Here is a 23,494-nt window from a genome sequence, read left to right as displayed (position 1 = left end):
AGTGAGAGACTCAGCCACAGAGAAACAGGTGGGGAGTGATAGCATGTGCTCAGGGGCACAGATGAACACACACACACACACACACACACACACACACACACACACACACACACACAGAATCTAGTAGATCTCTTTCCCAGTGCACTTCTAAATGAAAGAGAGATTAATAGAAATTAATATCATCTTCTGGGACTCTATTATTTGAAGTTTGGTGTCACCTGCAGCCAAGCCCAGTCCCCTGCCACAGCCTAGGTGCTTTAGTTTTGTGCTGGGGACAGTGAGTGAGCCAAAACATTTCAAAAAGATATCTGAAATAACAGGGATTATTGGGACATTTAAGAAGTTATTCAGGGGGCTGGGGATTTAGCTCAGTGGTAGAGCGCTTACCTAGGAAGCGCAAGGCCCTGGGTTCGGTCCCCAGCTCCGAAAAAAAAAAACCAAAAAAAAAAAAAAAAAAAAGAAGTTATTCAGAAAAATAACCCTGGGACAGGTCCTCACAGTTCACAGAGGGAAAGGTGTCTTCTGAGCTTACAGCTAAGCGTATTTTTATAGGGAAATTGGTGGCAGGGGCTGTGTTGGTGACAATGAGCTGTGGCACACATAGGTAGATAGAACAAACGGGAAAATTTTGGGTGAGGGCGGTCCATGAGGGGCAGTGCTTGCTTCTGATCTGCCTAGAAACTGTCTGGAAAGCTCAGACATAAATAGGTCAAGCATTTCTGGTGGTCAACTGTCAGGATCTAAGGCAGGGTCACAGCACCTACTCAGTGCCCACTCAGGCTTCTGAGATGTTCCTTTTTGGTTTGGTCTGATTAGTTTTCTGTCTTCTCCCTTGTACCCTCCAAGCCCACACACCTAAATGTAGCACATTCCAGAATTTTCTTTCTAACTCATTCTGCTTATAAACCCCCCTACTGGGCCAGCAAATGCTCAGTGGGTAAAGGCATCTGCCATACAAGTCTGATGTCCAACAGAAGTTCCATTCCTGGAATCCACACAACGGTGGAAGGAGAGAACTAACTTCACAAAGATACCCTGTGTGGAGGTCAGGACCTGCATGACCCCCCCTCCACCCCCATAGGCTACACACACCACATACATGCACACACACTCTTTATCTGCACACGTACACAATGCACATCTATGTATGTGTTGATGGAACAGATCAGTCTCTCATGACTTCTCAGTACCTTATATCACAGTGTGCAATTATAGAGTACCTACTGTATACCAGGCTCATGTGTTTACGTCCACTCCCTGCTGTAACACTCAGATGAGGTGCTGGAGAGATGGAGCTGCAGATAAGAGTGGCTGTGACACAAACATGAGGCTGTGAGTTCCAAACACCAGCACTCAGGTAAAGTTAGGCACGGCCATGTGTGCTTCTGACCTCAGTGCTGGGCATGGGAGGTGGTGTATAGAGACAGGCTGACTGTGGGCTCTGGCTGGCCAGCCTCATCCAACTGGAAAGCAACAGGCTCCAGGCTCAGTGAAAGATCTCATCTAATAAAGTGGAGAGTGATAGAGCAGAACACCCTCTGTATGTCCTCCTCTGGGTGCCACATGCACGCTTGCAGACAGACACACGCACATGCCCACACACACAGACATGCACACAGGTATACATATATATGTACACATAAACATGTACACACAGACTTACACAGACACACACAGACATGTACACACAGATACACAGGTACACAAATACATACATACACATACACATAAATGTAGACATATACACACATAGGCGCACACACACAGACATATACACATAGACATACATACAAAGACACATAGACACACACATGCTTACACACACAGACATGCACACACAGACACATAAACATATACACATTTACACAGACACATGCATAAATACAGACAGGCACACACATAGACATACACACATAAGTCACACATACATATACACATAAACACATATAACATGTAAATATATACACAGACATGCATAGACAGAGACACACACAGACACATGCATACATAAGACATGCACCTACAGGCACACACACATACAGACACACACAGAGACATATAAACATACACAGATGTATACATACACAGAAACATACATATACATGCACATGCATACTCATACAGTCATGCACACAGAAAGAAACATACAAACATACACATAAACACACACAGACACACAGACACATAGACACATAGATACATACATACACAAGACACACATTACACATAGGCACACATACATACACACACATAAACACACAGACACACAGATATATACACATACAAGACACACAGTACATATAAACACACATACATACACATGTATACGCACAGTACACATAGACATTCATACATACACATGCATACACACACATAAACACACACACAAAACATACACATAGACACATACACACACAACATACACATAGACACACACACATACACATGCCTACATATGCATAGACACACAGACACACACACAGACACACAAAACATACACACAGATACATGCACAGGCACACAGACACACACACACATACACTATTCAGGATGGTACTTGAGAAAGCTTTTTAATGTTCTCATTTTACAAATGGAGAAGCTCTCATTTACAAACAGAAAAAACTGGAGAGAAAATCCACCCTTTCTCCGAGTGGCAGAAATAATTTAGGATGGCACCAAAGGCAACCATGTGGTTCTCCAGCCTCACACCCCAGCTGAGCTGCCCGCACAGCCATTCATATACCTGCTAAAGTCACCTTCCCTCCACCACATTAGAAAGTCCAGGGGCCATGTGTCTCTCCTCAGCCACCGGAGGCCTATCCGACCACAGAGTCTCAATTCTGCACCCTCAAGTCCTCCCTTGGCCACCAAGTCCTCCCACACAAAGCTCACCCTCCTCAGCACCCATGCACGGTGCTCCCTCTTACTCTCATTCATCTCGGCCAACGTCCCCTCTGCCCACAGGCCACTCCACAAGCCAGACACAGCCTGACGGCCCCTCCACAATCTCTGCCTCGCAAGGATGACTTTGCGACCCTGGCAGCCGGAGTGTGGGCGACTCATTTTTAACAACGTGGAAAGCATCACCTGTCTTCCAGGCCAGAAGCAGTGAACACAGGCGCACAAGTTTGTGAGTGGTGGAAGGTGCGCCACAGGTAGCAGCATTTCTTCCAGATGCCACTAGATGGCAGCAGGTCCCCCAATTGACAGTCCCTGGGAAAGCAACCATTTCACTCCGGACCCTGGGACCCTGGATTGGATCCATACACCAAAATAAGCTTTCGGAATGCCCAGGGCTGGTATTTATTTGTGCTGCCAGGAAGATGAGAAACTAAGATCAGGCATCTCAGAGCCACAGAGCAGATGTGGGCTCTGATCGGGGCTTGCTGGTTGACTTTGAACTAAGTTCCTAACCTTTCTGTGTCTGTTTCTTCATGTGTAAGAGCAGGCACTATGTAAAAATGTTTACTCCAGAGGAAGGGCTCTGGGAGGAGGGAGAGGGCACACTCGGTGTGCAGTGAGCATGGTGTGTTTGTGGAATCCGTGAATGAAAATTCCTCATGGAAGGCCTCTGTGTGAAAGATTCTACAGACTGGCTGGTTAGAGCCCCATGATTATGGAGAGTTGGAGTGTTGCAGATCCGAAGCCAGGATATCCTGGGCTATCCTCAGTAGCTTTACTCACTCATTTATCACCGTTTATCATGATCTGTCTAGTACCAAGTCACTCCTAACAGCCCCAAATCTAATGTTCTCAGCTAGCATTTGAAACCTGCTGTCCTTACCACTGTATTTGTTAAGTGCCTTATTATTTTAGTTTGTTGTCTGACTATAAAAAGTTCATGGAGAACATGTGTAGTGGTGGATGTGTGTAATTCAGCATTTAGGAATTAGGGGCAGGAGAATGAGGAGTTCAGAGCTAGCCTAGGCTACATGAGACCCTGTCTTTAAAACAAACAAACAAAGCAACAAGAAAACATACAAACAATTTACATAACCATCCCATAGGAAATGTGTGTATGTATAATAGTTCAGAGCTAGCCTGGGCTACATGAAACTCTGCCTTTAAAAACAATACAAACAAAACAAACAAGGAAACAAACAGTTTACATAACCATTCCATAGGAAATAGTGTCATATATACATGGGTGTATGTAGAGTAGTTAAGAGCTAACGTGGGGGGGCGGGGCTGGAGAGATGGCTCAGTGGTTAAGAGCACTGACTGCTCTTCCAGAGGTCCCGAGTTCAAATCCCAGCAACCACATGGTGGCTCACAACCATCTGTAATGGGATCTGATGCTCTCTTCTGGTGTGCCTGAAGACAGCTACAGTGTACTTAAATATAATAAATAAATAAATCTTTTAAAGAAAGAGCTAGCCTGGGCTGCATGAGATCCTGTCTTCAAAACAAACAAACAAGGAAGGAAGCAGACAGCAGTTCACATAACCATTCCACAGGGGACCTCCTGCTTCCAGCACTGCTCCCTCGTGCTTGCCTCAGAGTAAATGGTCTCTTGCTTCTGGAGCAAGACCTGTGCTTTGCACCCACGAGTCTTGGGCACTCACAGAGTAAAAATGGGGTATAGACTGGCTACACCCCAAACAGAGAGGTGAGTGGGCTGCGCCTCTCTTTATTGGAGCCTGGAAAGTAGAGGGGGTACCTCAGGGAAGCGTAGGAATGGGCAAGCCCTGGGGTGGGGGACTGTGGAGGGGGCTGTAGAGGAGGAGAGGGAAGGAGGCCAGTACCCTGGGTCACACCTGTTGACTGGGACAAGCAGATCCTCTGTGCCTGCCAATCTTTCCAACAAGCCCCCGAGGGCCTTTGGGGAAGGAGAAGCCTGCGTGTAAACTGTATTTTTAGCTCCCTGTGCATCTCCTGGCGTCTGTGAGGCACCTCCCTTCTTCTCAGCCTTGGTCACTGACTCAGGCTCCTGAGGGTATCCAGGGAAAGGTTGGCTTGGCTATATGACAGTGGCTGGGAAGGGTGGTCCCAGCCATGGGTTGTGAGTTTGTGAGAGATCTGAAGAAAGCCTGGGTGTCCCCCCCACCCCATCAGGGCCTCCCGGGTTCTGCCAGTGTCCCGTTGGCTGTGCATGTGTCCTGGGCCGTGACAGTCAGAGGTGGGACTTAGCCAGGGATGCATCTGAGCTGGGGGTGAGAGAAACCAGGCGGAGGCCATGCTCAGATCAAGGAGGGAAGAAGGAGGAGGCCCAGGTTTTAGGAGCCAAGTGCTCCCTCCCACCACTGTGGCCTAAAGTTCCAGAGAGTCTGAAGGAGTCATCTCTTGACCTTGCGAGAGAGATTTATTGGCTGCCAAAAGGCTGTCAAGTTCCCAGGTCACTAGATAAGTCTGGGGCCTGTCTCGAGTGAGGCAAGGTGCAAGCTTGGTACATAGCTGCCTGGTGGGTGCTGCAGACTGTGCTCCTGGCGTGCCTTGTCCAGAATGGTGTTCAGAATCTTCAGAAGGTACGGACCTGACTGGAAAAAACAGAGGAGCTTTTAGCCCCAACCCCACCCCCTGTGTGAGACCCAACAGGCCCTCTCTACCCCAGCAGCACCCAGAGTCCTGGAAAAGAGGGAGTGGTATGCAGGTGACATTTGGGTCAATGAAGAATTTGTACAGCTCTGGGCAGTGGTCACTGACCTTAGAAGTATTCAGGTGGTGGTGGTCTGTCAGACAATGTTTAGTGGGCAATTGGATGAGGCACATTGGAAGGCTTATTTAGGGCTAGAGAGATGGCTCAGCGGTTAAGAGCACTGACTGCTTTCCCAGAGGTCCTGAGTTCAATTCCCAGCAACCACATGGATAAAATCTGATGCCCTACTCATATATGTTAAATAAATATTTTTTTTTAAAAGAAAGAATGGCCTCTTTAGCATCTAGACAACATGTCCCCATTGTTCTAGAAGTCTCCATCCCTGGATGTCTACAATGCTGGAATGTCTACCAAGGTTCCAGAGACGTAAACACAGAAGGCTTTGGTACATGGGAACTTTTATCCAAGGACCTTGAGATTCTGGAGGTGGCTTTTACACAGCTCACACTTGAGGATGCAAAGCACTCTGGGATAGGCAGAGAGTGAAGCTGCCTGGGGAATTTAGCCTGTCACATGGGTATCTAGCAAACTCATGCGTGTGTGTGTGTGTGTGTGTGTGTGTGTGTGTGTGTGTGTGTGTGACAAGAGTGTGGGAGTTGGGTTGTGGGGAGTTTTGTACACCAGGCTTCCTCACAGTTGATCTGCAGCCTCTCAGCCTGGCCAGGATACAGCTGTCACAGGGAGACAACAGGCACCAAACAGAGGGGCTAGCTCCAGGTCTCCACAGCAACCGAGGACACGGGCTCTGTTGTGTCAATGTGTAAGTACACACAGTTGTCCATGCTGCCCCGAGAGCTTACAGTAAAGCTTTTAAAAAAGCCTTCTACTTTGGAGCCATAGGCTTTCCCAGGTGGTCTGGCTCATGGGGCCCCTGCCAAACCCATGAGAGCTCAACACCTCATACCACTGAGGGACTGATGGAGGTCTAATTACCTCAGTTACTACAGGACAACTCTGAGAAGTTGGAAGACAGAACAGAGCTGGGTGGTCCAAGGGACACACAATAAAGTAGGACTTCTGCACAGAGTCCCATGGATGTAAGACCATCCCAGAACTGTTGGTCTGACAGGCCTGCCGAGGCAGGAGCCAGTGCACTCCGAGGCATGGGACCCTGGTGGTCTGGTCATCCTGAGACAGTTGGCCTCTTTCCTTTTGTCTTCCCCTCCTGTACCCAGAACTCATCCTTTCAAAGACCAGAGGTGTGTGTGCGTGTGTGTGTGTGTGTGTGTGTGTGTGTGTGTGTGTGTGTGTGTATGCACGTGTGTGTGTATCGGGGAGGAGTGGGAGCTGCCGAAAGTGAGCTCCTATAAAACCAGCACTGACCAGGCCCTGAGTCCCTGGCTGTAGAGTGAATGGCTGAACAATGGGACAGATGAATGAAACGTGAACACTCCCTCTGGAAGCCATGTCTTCTAGTTTTCTGCTTTCTTGGCCCCTGGTGGCCAGCAACCTAGGCGTGACCAGGAATGATTCTTGTCTTTCACTCATCCACACCTGGCTGATGTTCCAGAAGGAGACACAGAGCCATGCTGGAAGTGAAGGCTCATGGGACACGACCTCCCTCCAGATCCCTGAGGGAGAATGTGGATCCAGGTCCAAGAACAGCCATGTTTTCCCAGGGCTGGGCATGAGTTTCACACTTCCTGTTGTGTTTTCCCACTGCCTGTCTGACTGTAGCCGTAGCCCTGCTCAGTTTGAAGAGAGATCCGTCTGGCGGCTCTAACAACACCAGCTCTACAGATAGAGTCCTGCCACTGGCTGCCCTGGGTCAGGTATCTGCCCTGTGGTTGGTGACTGATTTGAAGAGATCAGTTATGTGGTCTCACAATGTGGCTTCCACTGTCACCTCAGCACGGCCCACTGGAGAAGTTTCACTCTACCCAATGGGTCTCAGCCTTCCTAGGGCTGCAACCTTTCAATACAGTTCCTCATTATTTTTGTTGCTACTTCATAACTGTGATTTTGCCACTGTTATGAGTCATAGTTAGGATATCTGGTACTTAACCCCCGTGAAAGGGTTGTTTGACCTCCAAAGGGTTTATGACCCACAGGTTGAGAACCACTGCTCTAAAGAGTCATGAAGGATGTCAAGTCTTTGCTGACACACCCAGAGTAGACCCAACGTAGTCAGACACACATAACCTGTTCTTTTCTGAGCTAGACTATATGTAAGGATGGTGCCCTCTTCCTCATGTAGTGGTTGGATGGGAACTTGCCAGGGAGACCCTTTAAAACTTGACAAGCCACTGGGTGTGGTCTCACATGCCTTTAGTCCAAGCATTCAGGAGACAAATGCAGGCAAACTGGGCTATACAGAACATCCCAAGCCAGTCAGAGATGCATAGTGAGAAGCTGGCTCAAACAAGACAAGACAGAAACTGGAGTGTCCTGAACAACAGGAAGTGTCCATGCAACCTCCATCCCAGCACTGAGCACCCTCCACGGGAGTACTGTGGGATTCTTGGTCACAGTGTCCTTAATTTGTTGTTTCAGCGTGTGACAGAGTGGCTGTCACACCATGTGTGCTCTGTAACTGTTGGCTGGATGTAGGTAAGTGATGAATGGGGCAGATGGGGAGACAGAGAGCAGGAAGGGATGAGCCATGATGGATGGATGGATAGAGAATGGATCACTGATGGGCGGAATACAGATGAAGGATGGATAGTGGATGGGTGGGTGATAAATAATGGGTAAATTATGGGTAGATGGATGAGTGATGGGCGAAGGACAGATAGATGGATGATGAATGGGATGATTGATAGGTAATAATTGGTGGAGGGGAATAAACACATAGATGGATTGGTAGATAACAGCTGACTGCCGGCCGGCTGACTAAGGAACGGGTGACAGATGGGTGGACTGGGCAGATAGATGGGAACTCTGTCTTTCTTCTAAAGTCACCTATCTTTAATTCAACAGTATTTCTTCAGCTCAAATTAGGTACAGAGCCCTGTGTGGGGCTCATAAGATATACTGATGTATAAAGCACACCCTCTGAGCCCTCACAAGATACAAAATAATTTTAGATTTTATTTTTATATACCTATATACACACACTCACAGAATTCAGGGGACAAGGTTCAGGAGTCAGCTTTTTTCTTCCACTATGTGAGTCCTGAGGATAGAATTAAATCCAGGTCTTCAGACTTGGAGGCTGGGGCCTTTACCCACTGAATCATCTCTGTGGCCCCCAAATGAGGAGTTCAAGAGCATGAACTGTGGGTCTAGACTCACTAGAATCAAATTCCAGCTGTGTCACTCATCCTGGGGATCACGTCAGTGTTTACCTTAAGGGCTCCTCAGGGGAATGCAAAAACTAGGCAAAGAGAAGAGGGTCTATGCCTGGCAGAGTTCGGGAGTATTGGCAGTGACCGCCCTGCCGGAAGTGTCATGTCCTGTAGCAATGGCAGTGGTGGGGCAGGAGGTCACAAAGAAAGGGAGGAGCTAAGGGTTTCACAGAGCTTGGTAGCACAACCTTGCAGAGGAAGCAGGCCCCGAGCTGGGCACTCGTCAAGTCAGAGACTTGTCTAGGTTGGTCCAGCCACAAGCACAGACCCATTGGGGCACCTTTGTACCACTTTCAGCCAGGCTTGGAGCATCAGGAAAGTCAGAGGGCTGGCAAGATGGCTCAGTGGGTATGAAGCCTTATCTCAAGGCTAAGGATCTGAGTAAGATTCATGGGTCTTTCTGAAAGGAAAGAATTGACTCCTGAAAGTTGCCTTCTGGCCTACAAAGATGCTATAACATGCACACACACATGCACAGGCACACACACATGCACACGCACACACACATGCACACACACACACACACACACACACACACGCAATAAAAGAGCAAAAGCAGTTGGAAAGTGAGAAGACTTCTGGGGGCCAGCAAGATGCCTGTGCCCAAGCTTAGAAACATGACAAGTCCCCTTGGGGCAGCAGACGGGGGAGAATTGGGTTTCAGCTGCTGGCAGTGACTTCGGTGCCCTTTCTGTGGGCTTGTGCAAGTCCAGACAGACAGTGGCCTGGCTGCTTCCCACTCCCCACCCCCTACTGCCCCAAGCTGTCCTAGCTCCCCACAATGGCACTTACCCCAAAATAGCTGCCCATGTGAGGGCCAGAGAAAGGCAGAGATTAGACCCCTGGGGGGTTGAGGAGGGTGGCAGGAGGGGCATGTGGCACCCAGTGATCCTGGCCAGACTAGCATCTGAGAAGGTATAAAAGCCCTTCAGGACCAGGTGGCCTCAAATCACAGCTAACAGCCGGCCTACACTCTCTCCTTTTGTCCTCTTTAGAAGCCACCATGGGGCTCAGTGATGGGGAGTGGCAGATGGTGCTGAACATCTGGGGGAAAGTGGAGGGCGACCTTGCTGGCCATGGACAGGAAGTCCTCATCAGGTAAGAGGGAGAGACCCTTATCCCCATACCTGTTCACGCTGAGGATCACTATATGGCTACGAGGTGAAAGCTGGCAGGGTAGACCAGTTGGCTGTAATGATGAGTTCAGATTTCACTTCTAATTGCTGGAGACTGGAGTGGGGAAAAGAAAAAGGGATCCATCCATCACAGCTGATATCAGCCACCAAAGCAAGCTTAAGCATCAAACAGTCCACCAGATGAATGTTATCATGGCAGAGAGGCAGAATAGTGAGGGCAGTGATAGATCTCATCTACGAGCGTGGACTGAAAGCTTAGATAAGGCGGTTGCCTTCGGTTGCAAGGGATTCCTAGACATGCCCAGAAAAATTGCAGATTCTGAGCCTGGGCAAGGGGAAGGGGCTGAGGTTCATACACAGGGCCTCACTGCTCACCCAGGGGCTGCGGCTCTTCCTGGAAGACTGATGGGATATGCATGAGTGGTAATTTTTGGCTCTGGGGGGGGAGGGTGCCCTGTTGCTAGCAGCCCCTGCCATGTCTGTGTAGCTGTAGTTTGGAAATGAATTCCTTGCTATTTATGATCTAGGGTGATAGATCCCTCCTGATCTCAATGTTCTTGGATACTCCCTTTGTCCGTTTCTAACCCCTCTGCTTGGGAGCAAAGTTGTCTGAGGTCAGAGTCCTTTAGGTGGCCATGCTGGAAGGAGGTTCTCTGGCTGCTGGAACACCTGGGTACCTCAGTTTCTTCCTACCTGTCTTTCTCCCCCAACCCCTCTTAAATGCTGGGCCTACAAGTCTGCCCAACTGGACCAACTCCCACAGCAAGTTGGCATTAATTCTGGATTTCTTATGTGACCTTGGGCAAGTTGTTTCTGCTTTCTAGGTCCTATTTCTGCCTCGGACTGTATGTCACAGTCTCTGAGACCCCTGCCCACTCTCATGCCCTGGGATTCGGAGTCCTACCCTGTATTTCTGTGGACAGCAGATTATCGAGGGCAGGATTGGTAGAACAGAGTTTTGCAAGACTCCAAGGCTGCCAGGGCCTGGGCAGAAACTTGGGGCTTGAAGGAGACTCAGGCTATTATGCCATTAGAGAGATACTCTTCCCTTCCCAGGGGAGTAATTGAGGCCTACCAGGACCCAGGGCCAGGTGGGGCACAAAGCCAAGGCTGCTGACCCTGGGAGGTCCCAAGGGTCTAACACCTTGTCATTTTTCAGGCTTGGGTCATGGGGCCACACCAGCTGCTCCTGCCCTCTCCTGTTGGGGGCACAGGGAAGTGGCCTTCCACTTTCAGGGTAACAAGTGTCCTATGGCACTGGGCTCCTGGCCTGTCCCAAATCCCGACCTCAGCCTTGTCTGCTGCCCTCAGCAAAGTCATTTCTGTAAGTACCTTAGCAGAACTCTGAGGCCTGGTCTGGTAAGCACAGAGTTCTAGAACAAGAAGCAGGCAGCAGAGCTGTGGGCTCCAGATGGTCAGGGCTGTTCCCTACCTCACCTCTCCATGGTCAGATATTTTCTGGTCCATTTATACCTGCATTTAAAAAAAGATGCATTATATTTTTTTTTTTTTTTGGAGCTGGGGACCGAACCCAGGGCCTTGCGCTTGCTAGGCAAGCGCTCTACCACTGAGCCAAATCCCCAATCAAGATGCATTATTTTACTTTCTAAGTATTTTGCCTGCATATCTGGATGTGAACCATATGCATGCAATACCCAGGAGACCAGAAGAGGGCGTTGGATTCCCTGGAACTGGAGTTCCAGACTGTTGTGAGCTGTCGTAAGGTTCCTGGGAATTGAACTTGGATCCTCTGGAAGAGCAGCAGATGCTCTTACTGAGCCATCCTCCCAACCCCTGTGATGACATTTTTTGTTGGGGAAAGGATTTTGGAGCCAAGAAGGTTTGGAAATGACTGTGACAGTGACAGCAACCTTTCACATAATGAGAGAACCATCTCACAGAGTCACAACAAGGGGAGGGAGTCTCATAGAGCCCTGTGTCGGATCACCTTTATGAACTCAGGTAACAGAGGGGTTTACGGCTGGAGAGATGGCTCAGTGGTTAAGAGCACTGTCTGCTCTTCCAGAGGTCCTAAGTTCAATTCCCAGCAACCACATGGTGGCTCACAACCATCTGTAATGGGATCTGATGCCTTCTTCTGGTGCGTCAGTGACAGGATACTCATAAACATTAAATAAATAAATCTTTAAAAAAAACCACACAGATAGCAACTTGATCCAAATCACACAGCTAGCATGACTGTGGATGGGATTCTAACTTGGTGTAGCCCATGCTCTCAGTGACCCTTCTATCTACCAACCCATGTGCTCCTAAGATGGGGTCTGACTGGGCAACTGTTTAGAGGACAAGTAGAGAGGCAGCTTCCCTTCCCTGACCAGCCAGACTGCCTGTATGCTGAACCTGGCCTCCTAGCAGCAGGATGAAGAAAGGAACCCTGGGAAACCATCCCTGGTCTCTTCAGCAGGAGCTGAATCAAGTGTGCTCACGGGAATCCAAGGGTGTGGGCTCTGCACCTCTCCCAGGACTCTATCTGTGGGACTCAGGGTTCAGGAAGCAAGTGGCTGTGTGGGGCCTGTAGACCTGTACCTCTCCTCCTAGAATGTGAGCAAGCCTAAGTCTATTCCGCCTAGTGCTGGGCAAAGGTGAGGCTGGGGTAAGCCTCCTAGAAGCTAGGAAGTCAGTTTGGTTTACACTCAGTGAGCTAAGGAAAAAGGTTCGGTGCCTGTTTTAGCATCCCACAGGACACTGGAGACTGAGCCAGAGCCAGAGTATAGTGTCTCTAGAGCCTACAGCCCCAAGACCCTGGTCTTGCCCGCCTCTGGCTCCATTCAGCCTGGTGACCTTGGGTTCGCCCCATCTGTCAGTAGGAACTCAAGGGTCATTGTCGCTAGATAATAATAGCCAGGAGTACAGGGACCCTGGACAAGGTGCCAGAGACAAGCTGTCAGTGACGCACACAGCTCTGGATGGGCTCCTAGGGTGATGCTGTGTGCAACTAGGGCCTGGGGACAGGCCCAACCAGTCGTCATGGCACTAGCTTGTGCACATGGCTCTTCACCCACGTGAAGAACAGACTTCTGAGAATACACACCGTGTGTGTGTGTGCGTGCGAGGATGCTTCTGGGAGTGTGTGTGTGTGTGCAACAGAACTGATGACTGACACACACTGAAGTGCTTGAGAGGTGGGAGGATGAGTGACCATGGACCTGAAAGAGGGGCATAGATTAGCTGACCTGAGAGGCTGTATCGAGCACCCATCCACTGGTGAGGTAGGATCATTCCCACTGTGGAACACTGTGGCCTTTTTGTCCTGCCCTTTCTGGAGACTAATCCAGTCGTGCAGAGAGGCAGGGCTCCCAGACTCCCTCTGCTGGATGCACACTACACCTCTTAGTTCCTCCTCTGTGACATGATGCAGTCATGGAACTTGCTTCAGGTGTACTGTGGGATTTCAGTCAATTACCCTGCAAAGTGCTTTAAGGACACGCATGTCCTTTGTGAATACTCTGTGGGAGTCAGTTCATGCTCTCTCACGGATCCTAACCAGGCTGGTCTTAGAGTGGGGATGGAACAGGGAAGGAACACCAGGCTCCCACATGAACACAGGCTCCAGTGGCCCCTCAAGGGAATGGGACAGCTCAAGAGAAGAGTTGGGGGCATCAGATCACAAACTCAAGGGGTCATAGAGGAAGAGGACTCTTCATAGAGGATGAAGCAGCTTGGTCCTGGTCATAGGAGGTCCTCCCCATGAGACTGTGGGGCGGAGGCCAGGGGACCAGTGCTTCCATATAGCTTGGTACAAAAAGACAAACGTATGTCCTCATAGTGGTGCTGTAAGGGTAATGTAGAGTCTGGGTAGCTATGGTCACCCTGATAAACATGTCACAGTGGGGCCCTAGGGGGCATCCAGTGTTAATTCTAGTGCTGCCCAGGCTCCAGATCTTAGCTCTGACACCACCTGCTGTGACCCAGGCCAGGCAACTGCCTTTGATGGTGTTTATTTGCCCCCAAGTGGATCAGGGACAGGCCTCATCTGGGGAGGTTGGTGGCTCTTGTAGCTCTCATTATCTTCCCAGAGCAGGATTTGGGTCTCTGGTTGGGTAAAACCAGGGCTCATGAGGTGGCAGGCAGGAGCAGCTGTGACCTTTGCTGGGTCCCCTTGCTATCGCCAGTGGAAAATGGATAAGGTTGGATCTGAAGTATATACCAGTATAGAGGGGTCTCATCGGCAGCCACAGATAGTCAGGAGGTCTAGAACTTCAGGTTCTGGCATCTTCAGTCAGGGAGTGTTAGAGGTATCCCTGACAGGAATGGGGTGAGGAGTAGAGGAATAGAGCCACTCCGATGGCTGCCTGCCTTCTCTGCACACTAGCCCTGAGATCCTCCTGGGGACATGTCCTGAGTCCTGTCCCTGTCTATAAAACGGGACGAGTGTGGATGACACTGGAGGTAGGTGAGAGCCCAGCATAGAATCGGACACACAGATGCTTCGCCCCAGTACCCCTCACTGTCTGCTCTCCAGATAACAGAGAAAACGGGGTGAAGATGGAGAGACACCACTGCCCTTCTCTGTAACCAAGAGAAGAGGGTGATGGCATTGATCCTTATGGAAGAAGAGCAGGCGTTTGTCCTGCACGTGCTGTGCCAGACACCGGACGGGTTACCTCGTTTAATCCTTTCCACATCCCATAAGGTCATGTCACCCCCATCCACCAGAGATCCTGAAGCACAGAGGGAGGTGTGGTGCGCTGACCCAGGCTGCACCGCTGGGAGGAGACGCAGCTGCAGTCTAGTGGCCTCCATACCTCTCACTCCATCCCTTCTTTCCTGTAGTCTATTTAAGGCTCACCCCGAGACCCTGGAAAAGTTCGACAAGTTCAAGAACCTGAAATCCGAGGAAGAGATGAAGAGTTCAGAGGACCTGAAGAAGCACGGCTGCACCGTGCTCACAGCCCTGGGTACCATCCTGAAGAAGAAGGGACAACATGCTGCTGAGATCCAGCCTCTGGCCCAGTCCCACGCCACCAAGCACAAGATCCCGGTCAAGTACCTGGAGGTAGGGGGCCACTGCAGGAGGCCAAGTCTCCATTTCGATAAGGTCATGTCACGCCCATGGGCAGAGATAGAAATCCCAGCTCAGCTATTCAGTGTGAATGACCCGCTTTCTCCCCACTAAGCCCAGGTCTCCTCAACAACCTGCCCCAGCCCAGCTCCCCTTGAGGGCACTGAGGAGCCAGCTTTTGATTTAGTGTCTTGCTCCAAATGCTGGGCCAGCACCTCAGTGTGAAATGTGACCCGATACACGACTTGCCTTCTCCTCGTGAGCAGGAGCAGGACAGATGAGGAAACTGAGGCACAGGGTCACTGAGGCAGGACTCCCACTCAGGGTTCTGTCAGAGAATGGTGGCAGCTGAGGGCTCCATTTGTTTCCCCTCAGCTGCCCCACTCCATGACGGTTCAGACACCAGCTGGACAGTGGCCTGAGGGGAGCCCGGCAGCCCTCAGGGGGTCCTGTCAGTCTGTAACTGGAGTCACAGGGCAGGGCAGGGCAGGGCCAGACACATAACTCTCCTCACTGCCTGAAGGTGGGGCTGGTCCTGCAGACCCAGGCTCCACAGACTTTGCTGTATCTGTGAATTGTGAGGCAGATTTCCCAGAGGTCTGTTTGCAAAGATGTCCTGTGCCTCTGGAGGTACCTGTGTCCCTCGGTGTCCCCTTCTGCTGTGTCCCGCTCTCATCTCTGTCGTGTCACTTGCAAAAGAGGCTGAAACAGCAGCTGCACCGTCACTCCTGAGCTAGCAGGGGTGTGTCCACTGTCCCCAGGGTCTAACCTCAGCTAATTATCTACCTGCTTCATGACCTCAACCTGGTCACTTGGTAGTCTCTTCGGTAAGATGCCACCCCTTGGTACAGCAACCGAAGCTGTATGGGACCAGAGTCTAAGTCAACAATGATAAATTAGCAATATGAGAGTTTCATCAGGAGCCTTTAGGTTCTGGGTGGCCTCAGTCGACATCTGGGTAATGGGGATACCTGATCTCACCTGGCCCCTCTTCCCTTGTCAGTACCTGTTCCTCAGTCCCAGGTACAGTCCTGATGGGCGAGCGGGTACTGAGCAAGGTATCTTGTCTGCTGTGCCAAGCTTTCATGGGCTGGCTGGATGCTGGGCCTGTGTCCTGCAGTAACGTGGGCACACGAGAGGTGAGAAAGGGGCTCCAGAGAGGCCCCCTGGGTTCGAGTGACCCTCCCTGACTACGTGACTTCAGCACACAGGCTCTACCTGTTTCTGCCTCAGTTTCCCCATTTACAAAGCGGGGATGGTGTTGGTGCCTGCCTCCAGGTAGTCAGGTTTAAAGGAGTTGGTTCAGAGTCATTGCACAGAATGGCACCTGGGACATCGTAAGTGTGCAGGAAACGGTCCTATAATAAAGAGAAGGGCAGTGGGTACACACCCTCAGCTCATGGCTTGCTCAGTCCGGTGACCTACAACCTCTTGTCCCCTTCTTGCAGTTTATCTCAGAAGTCATCATCCAAGTCCTGAAGAAGAGATATTCCGGGGACTTTGGAGCAGATGCTCAGGGCGCCATGAGCAAGGCCCTGGAGCTGTTCCGGAATGACATTGCTGCCAAGTACAAGGAGCTGGGCTTCCAGGGCTGAGCCATGGGCTCCCACTGTCCAGCCCAGCAAGCTGGGACCCAATGTTGTGTAGAAGGTAGAGTGTGCTGTGCCCTAGGTTAGCAGAGAACAGAAGAGGGGAGCATAGTGTGGCATCTACCCACACCCCTGGGGACAGAGCTCTGGGCAGCATTGTCCTGGAACCCAGAGGTGCAAAGTGGCCTCTGCTTCCTCAGCTCTGCTGGGTCATGCTCAGGTCTCCTGTCACCTAAGTCCCAACCCACTTTCCTCCTGGTTTTGGGAAAAATCTCTTTTCCACTGTCACATTTGACCCCAAATGCAAGTCACCAGCTAGCAGACACTGACCTTTGAAGGAGACAGAGGGTTACTTAGAGGGAGTGGAGGGTGGAAAGTGGGCAGGTGAGCATCGGAAGTCTCCAGCTGCTTAGCTTCCCCCTGACCCACCTGGTTTCAATAAAACATCCTGCAACTCCTCATTCTTGTCTCCATCCGGCCTGTTTTTATTCGTTCCAGCAAGGGAAGCACACCCACAAGTGTCCCTGGAAGAAAAGGGAAGATGCGTTCTGGGATTGTAGGCAGATACAAGATGTGAGACAGACACCTTTCGGCAGTCACCTCTCCAGGGCGAGGCACACACTGGGCTAGGTTCAGGGACAGGGAGAAAGGGGCTCCCGCCTGAGCTCTGATCAAGATGGTGGGCCTACACAGGGTCAGCTGACCTTGGCAGTCTGGGGATTAGTGTCAGGTGCCCAGGGCAGGAGACGTCACTGTGGATCCAACAGCTGAGGCAATGTGAGAAGGTCACCTGGCCAGAAAGAAGCAAAGCTGAGAACCAAACAGTGACCTAGAAGACAACAGGGACTCTGACCCCGGGACAGAGCCTGTGGCCAACAGTAGCAGCTGCTGACCTTCCGGCCAGGGAGAGGACAGACAACAGGGAGATAGTATCCAAACACAGGATGGGAGAAGAAACCCACATGTGTGTCCAAGGGCAGACTGCAGATAGTGTGCGAGCCTCACCAAGGACCCAGAGCAGGCCTGTCAAGGAGGCTAACACAGTCAGAGATAAGATCAGCGGCCGGTCCTCAGAAGGGCAATTAGACAGGTAAATAATACTGGAAGCAAAGTAATGGATTTATTCAGTGTGGTCGCACCTGGAGGAGGAACTGAGAGGCCCAGTACCCCACCCCCACCCCTACCCCCACTCCCACCCCCACCAACCCATCTTCAGGGTCCTAACGTGAGGGGAAGTTAAAATGCAGGGCCAGCTGGAGATACTCGTAGCTCAGCAGAACTGGTTGAGGTGCAGTCTCATAGATCATCCATCTCCTCTCCTCTGTTCCATGGGCGGGGGCTGACAGTTGTCCAAACTCTGTGAAATCTCTTCCTGGGTGACAAATACCTCCTCTGGCTGGACCAAACTTCAATTTTCTCTTTCCCAACACGAGATCGCAGTCTGGAGTTTATTGTCTCAATAGTCTTATAGCCAAAGGGAGGGACGTCTTTTCAAGCATGGTGACCTGAGTTTGACCCACGGGAAGACAGAGGAAGGCATCCGACTTCATGAAGTGGTTTTCTGACTTCCACCATGGATGTCTGTGTGTCCACATAGAAAATCACCCCACACAGGCACACACAATACTAATGATGATTGATGATGACGATGATGATGATGGTGATGGTGGTGATGATGGTGATGATGGTGATGGTGGTGATGGTGGTGATGATGGTGCTGGTGGTGATGATGGTGATGGTGGTGATGATGATGGTGGTGATGGTGGTGGTGGTGATGATGAGGAGGAGGAGGAGGAGGAGGAAGATGAGGAGGATGGTGCGGTCATTCGTAGGTGGGGTTCTGCGCTTACCTTACAGACATTTCCCTGACTGTCAGACAATGGGCTCTTCCGGATGTGTGATCTTCCTAGGGGCTGCCAGAGCTGTCTCTTCCTGGTTATTAGGCATTCATCAACATTACTGTCAGGGACATTCCTGGCTCCTGATCATTAAGTCAGCAGGAAGAAATGCCAGCTGCAGAGGAATGCGAGGCATTTGTCATTTGCCCTGCATTCATCCAGCAAATCGCGACAAACCTCGGAGGTAAAAATAGAAGCGCGCTTAGAGCTCCGAGGTGCGCACACAGGCCAGCTGCCTTCTCTGTCACGGCTGAGTGTCTGCGCTGAGTCCTCATGTCAGGGGCAAGCGGATACTTTAGTTCAGTTTATTTAAGGTTCCTCTTCAGCCCCAGGCGAGCTTTGGCAAATTCCACACTCAGAGTTTTAGTGTGTGAGTGTGGAGTGGCAGATTGATTGCAACCATCTGCTCCTGATGCTGTCCTCGGGACCACTGTATTCCCAGCTGCTCACAAAGGCCCCTCCTGGGGTCGAAGTATAGATTCCCTTCACATTCAGACCCCACAGTCCCGCCGTCTCCTCCAGATCCCAGCCAGGCTGATGAAGGTTTGCTTGGTAGGGCTATACACGTTGTGCACTCGGCACCGCCCGCGCCTGATCGAGGCAGCTTCTAAGGTTTGGGTCTGTCCCACAAACGCAGCTGTGGCCACAGAGAGTGTGCTCTCCTAGTTCACATGGGGTACTCTGTGACCTGGAGGTGATCTTGAGTAGATCTGAGCCCAAATGGCATCTGTGATGTCCGTTCTGCTCTACTCTCTGCCTTCAGAGAATTTCAAAGAGAGGTTTCCCAATCCGAGTGGCAGGGGCCCTGTGAGTCATTCTAGCCTTTGTTCTGCCTGAAATCTTCCTGGCTGTGGTGGGACCTAAGCCTCCCATCTGCACACTTGGTCAAGGACGTGGGTTATTTCTTGTTTGTTTTTAGCAGCCGTGGCGCTTCCCTGAGGCTTGGGCACAGAAATCTTCCAGTCTGAAAAGGTGTGCGCCAAAGAAAGGAAGGCAGTTCTGAGGGAAACGCGTACTAGTGTTCAAAACACACCGTCCTGCAGGGGCAAGTCAGTCCTATTTCAGCATCCTGAGTACTGGGATCAAATGTGTCTGGGATCCAGATGTTTTTGGTTTTTTTTTTAATATATTATTATTATTATTATTATTATTATTATTATTATTATTATTACTACTACTACTATTATTTCCAGTAGTTTTTTTTTTAATGGGAAAACATCAACTTCCAAGTAGTTCGGTTGCCATGAGCTTGTGCTGAGTGCAGCTCCTGTCAACAAAGGAAATGCTCACACAGCAAGCAGATCACCTCCCACCTCCCCCAAGCTCGCTCATGCCATCTGGGCTAAATCCTTAGACCTGAGGGCCATAAAGTCAGCAACTGACCGACAGGGGGCAGAGTTGAGCAACACATTGGTGCTGCTCAAGGGGAGGCTGTGAATGTGACTCGCTGTTGAGAACCGCAGAGGGGAGCCACGTGACTTCTACCTCTAAGCCTCCAACTGCCGGTGAGTGAGGAAAGCTGGAGAAACCAAAGCCACTATGGAGGAAAGGGACCATGGGGTCAGGCTGGGCCTTTCTAACAAACGGGCTAGAGGCTCAGTTCTTGGATGTCTGACTGGAGGCAAGGACTGCAGTTCAGGTTTGGAGACAAGAGATAGACGTAGAGATCTGTCTCTGCCATGTGGGCAGCATGGAAAGCCATGGGCTAGCACTATCATCCCTGTCCTGACAGGCCAGGTGGAAGGCCTCCTCCAGGTCCATCTGTGAGGACACAGTACAGGGTCACCTTCACTGTTCACCCACTTGAGGGTGAGTGGGTGCTGCTGGTGCAGGCCACACAGGTCTCCTACTTCCTCACAGAGGTCCTTGAATGCTGTCATGGTGTCCACGATGGTAATCAGAATGTCCCCGCTGTAGAGTGCCTTCAGATGTACTTGGCCACTGCTCTGGTCCATCTTGAGGTCTGCCCTGCCGGGCATGGCACACTCTGCCAGCTGCCATCAGCACTGCATGCAGGGCACTCCGGCCATGGCTAGCGGCCCCAGAGCAGGGCCGGGTTGCCTGTTGTGTATTATTTTTAATCCAGAACGATTACAGAAAAATAGGATGAACTCGTGACGCAAAGGCCACCACAAACAGAAGTTGTGCCTGTTGGTGACCTCCGTGTTTTCATTCTGCACACAGCCACTGGCACATCCCATCAGCTTGGAACACCGTGTGTGTGTGTGTGTGTGTGTGTGTGTGTGTGTGTGTGTGTGTGTATGTGTGTGTGTGTGTGTGTACACTGATGTGAGCTTAACTTGTAAACTCTGGGCATTTAAAAAATTGCATGCAGGACAGACATGGTGACACTTGTCATGGTACTTTTAATTCCAGCACTTTTGGAACTAAGAGGCAGGTGGATCCCCGGAGGTCAGCCTGGTCTACAAAGCAAGTTCCAGGATAGCCAGGGCTACATAAAAGACATTTCATCTCCACTTGATCTTAGCCAAAAGGCTGAGAAGCGATGAGATTTCATCTCAAAAAGTAAAATTAAAATAAAAAGATTGCATGTTTCAGGGGGTTCCAGAGGGACCCTGGAAGCTCGGATCCTGAGCTGTGTGTCTCTATGTGTATGTCTGTCCGTGCATGCCCTTGCACATGCTCAAGCACCCTCATATGAAATGAGTCCCCGGACGTTTGCATGTCTGTCCAGTTCCACCCTGTTCCTCAATACCCACCTGTGACCTCAGTTTCCTGACCAAGCTGCTTGTCACCCTGTAACTCCCATGAGCCCACAGCACAGCACAGCGATCTCCTCAGGGACTAGTAATACCCAGCTGCTACCAGTCAGCCTGGACTGTGACAGGCTGGAGTGAGTTGAGGTGGGGAGTTGGAGAGGACACCATGAAACCCAGGCTGGGGCCATCTGGGCCAGCCTGGTGATTAGCTGAGAGCAACTCATAAAGCCGTGCCAACTTACCAAAGCGATGGGCTCAGCCATGATGGTGCTTCGCCTGTGCCTGATCCTCGGCCATCTTGTTGGTGATTTAAACTATCGGCATGTGTGTTTGTTTTTTTTTTTTTTACAGGGAAAGGAAATCGAATTTATGGAGTACACCACTGGGGCAGTGGGCTATGCAGGAGCAAAGGCACCGCCTGCAGCATTAGTGAAAAGCGTCTTTATAAAGCCTCACGAACCTTCACCTCCAATTGATCCACATCAAACTGGTCGTTATCGTCTGACCAGCTCGCCCCCAAATACAAGGCTTTTTCCTAAGTTGTCATGTTTGCAGGGAACTAGGAACAAACACCCTTTGACAAGCGGGGGTCGCATTGTAAGGCTCCTCATCCAGCAGAGCGAGGGCTGTGTGTGCCCGAGCTGCCTGCCACAGTCTTCCCAACACACACGGCTGGAGAACAGGGGACTGTGGACACAGTGGATTCTGAAGTGGGGTTACCGGCAGCTTTCAGCATTGAGGACTGGAGCTGGGCAAGCTTCTGACCCACGTTGGAGAGGGTGGAACCCCGGGAGGAGTGGGCGTCCCTGGATGTCACCCAGTGTTCATGCAGAGGCCGTGCACCAGATTTCACCCAAAATACGCCAGGTGAGTTTGTCTAGAAAAGGTTAAACTGAGGGCCTGACTTGTGTGAGTGTTGGGGGCAGAATTAAAATTTCCTGGGAGTATTTGTGGTAGTGATGGGGCACGGAGAAGCAGGCATGAGGTGTGTACATCCTATTCAAAATGTCTTCTATATTCTAACCTGTTTTTTTCTTCAGTAGCTCTATGACCACCATCACCATCACCACAGACTATTTCTATGGGCCAGCTTGGCAAGCTATGGTGCCTGTCTTGGTTAGGGTTTGCACTGCTGTGAAGAGACACCATGACCAAGGCAACTCTTATAAGGTCTACTTTAATAGGGGCTGGCTTACCAGTTCAGAGGTTCAGTCCATTATCATCAAGGCAGGAGCATGGCAGAGTCCAGGCAGGCCTGGGGCAGGAGGAGCTGAGAGCTCTGCATCGTCATCTGAAGGCCATTAGGAGAAGACTGGCTCCCACGTGGTTAGGAGGAAGGTCTTAAAGCCCACCCTCACAGTGACATACTTCCTCCACCAAGGCCACACCCACTCCAACAAGGCCACACCTCCTAATAGTGCTACTCCCCGGGCTACTTCCTGAGCCAACCACCACAGTGCCCACCCGTGGAATCAGACACCACTCCTGATGGCGCTGAGGAGTTGCACAAGGCAGATGACCTCCATGCCGATGTCACATCCACCAGCAAGATCCTTACCCTTAATCCCTCCCTCTGCATCCTTTTGGTTTGGTGTCTTTGGAGAACCCATTGCCATTCCTGGTTCACAGAGGACGGTGATACCGGTACAGTTAAAGGACTGCCACCTCAGTTAAAGTCACCCACTTGAGATAAAAAGAGTTGAGATTTATACCCAGAAATTCAGCTTGCAATCAGTGGTAGGAGTAGTTCCAGAGGGAAGGCTGCATGTGTGCGTGTGTGTGTGTGTGTGTGTGTGTGTGTGTGTGTGTGTGTGTGTATTGTGTGTGCGTGTGTATACATATGCTTGTATGTATGCATGGCCTGCCGCTCTACTCTCAGTCCCTGGAGTATAGCAGGGAACAGGGTATTCTAAGCCCAGGGCTCACTAGTCTGACAGCTGAGGCCAGATCCTACGCTAAGTATTTGCAGTCAGGCTAGGATTTCGAGTCTGAGGTGACATCTAGCCTTCCTGGGGTAGCCAGGTCCCTGGTCACTCACCTCTCACCTAAGGAATGTCTACAGGAGGCAACTGAACCCACAGGCCTCTCCTGAGCTATGAGTTGGGGCGAGTTATTCCATCCTTCCATACCTCAGTCACCCCTCCCGAAGTGTGATAATAATTCCGTTATTAAGCTAAAGTTCTCCCAGGCTAATGTAGCTTGCAGGTCTAGAACATGCCTGGATGGAGCTCATTCTTGTCACTGC

At 50.6% G+C, this 23,494-nt stretch overlaps 1 protein-coding gene and 2 long non-coding RNA genes across 3 annotated transcripts; 1 reads left to right on the top strand and 2 right to left on the bottom strand.

Annotated features, from left to right (window-relative positions):
• Positions 1-5,390: 5,390 nt before the first annotated feature.
• Positions 5,391-11,492, bottom strand: LOC134479932 (uncharacterized). Its single transcript, XR_015625732.1, has 3 exons — positions 11,352-11,492; positions 10,011-10,113; positions 5,391-5,477 (listed from the first exon to the last, which is right to left on the bottom strand). It is a non-coding gene; the product is annotated as an uncharacterized LOC134479932 (long non-coding RNA).
• On the top strand, positions 9,860-17,092 carry Mb (myoglobin). Its single transcript, NM_021588.2, has 3 exons — positions 9,860-9,981; positions 14,814-15,036; positions 16,491-17,092. Exons 1-3 carry the CDS (start codon positions 9,887-9,889, stop codon positions 16,635-16,637), a joined length of 465 nt encoding a protein of 154 aa, NP_067599.1. The 5' UTR covers positions 9,860-9,886; the 3' UTR covers positions 16,638-17,092.
• Positions 17,093-22,563, bottom strand: LOC148004863 (uncharacterized). The gene is made up of 2 exons (XR_015625733.1): positions 22,446-22,563; positions 17,093-17,155 (listed from the first exon to the last, which is right to left on the bottom strand). It is a non-coding gene; the product is annotated as an uncharacterized LOC148004863 (long non-coding RNA).
• Between the last annotated feature and the right edge of the window lie 931 nt (positions 22,564-23,494).

This window comes from Rattus norvegicus, chromosome 7 (genome assembly GCF_021556685.1).
Source record: "Rattus norvegicus strain SHRSP/BbbUtx chromosome 7, alternate assembly SHRSP_T2T, whole genome shotgun sequence".
Lineage (NCBI taxonomy): Eukaryota > Metazoa > Chordata > Mammalia > Rodentia > Muridae > Rattus > Rattus norvegicus.
The sequence above is the reverse complement of the archived record's forward strand: the minus strand, read 5'-3'. Positions and strand labels throughout refer to the sequence as shown.

Bases quoted from the DNA above. Each gene is read 5' to 3' on its own strand.
- Mb (NM_021588.2), top strand. From the start codon at position 9,887: ATGGGGCTCAGTGATGGGGAGTGGCAGATGGTGCTGAACATCTGGGGG. The intron at 9,982-14,813 runs GTAAGAGGGAGA...TCTTTCCTGTAG, and splicing joins GGACAGGAAGTCCTCATCAG to TCTATTTAAGGCTCACCCCG. The intron at 15,037-16,490 runs GTAGGGGGCCAC...CCCTTCTTGCAG, and splicing joins TCCCGGTCAAGTACCTGGAG to TTTATCTCAGAAGTCATCAT.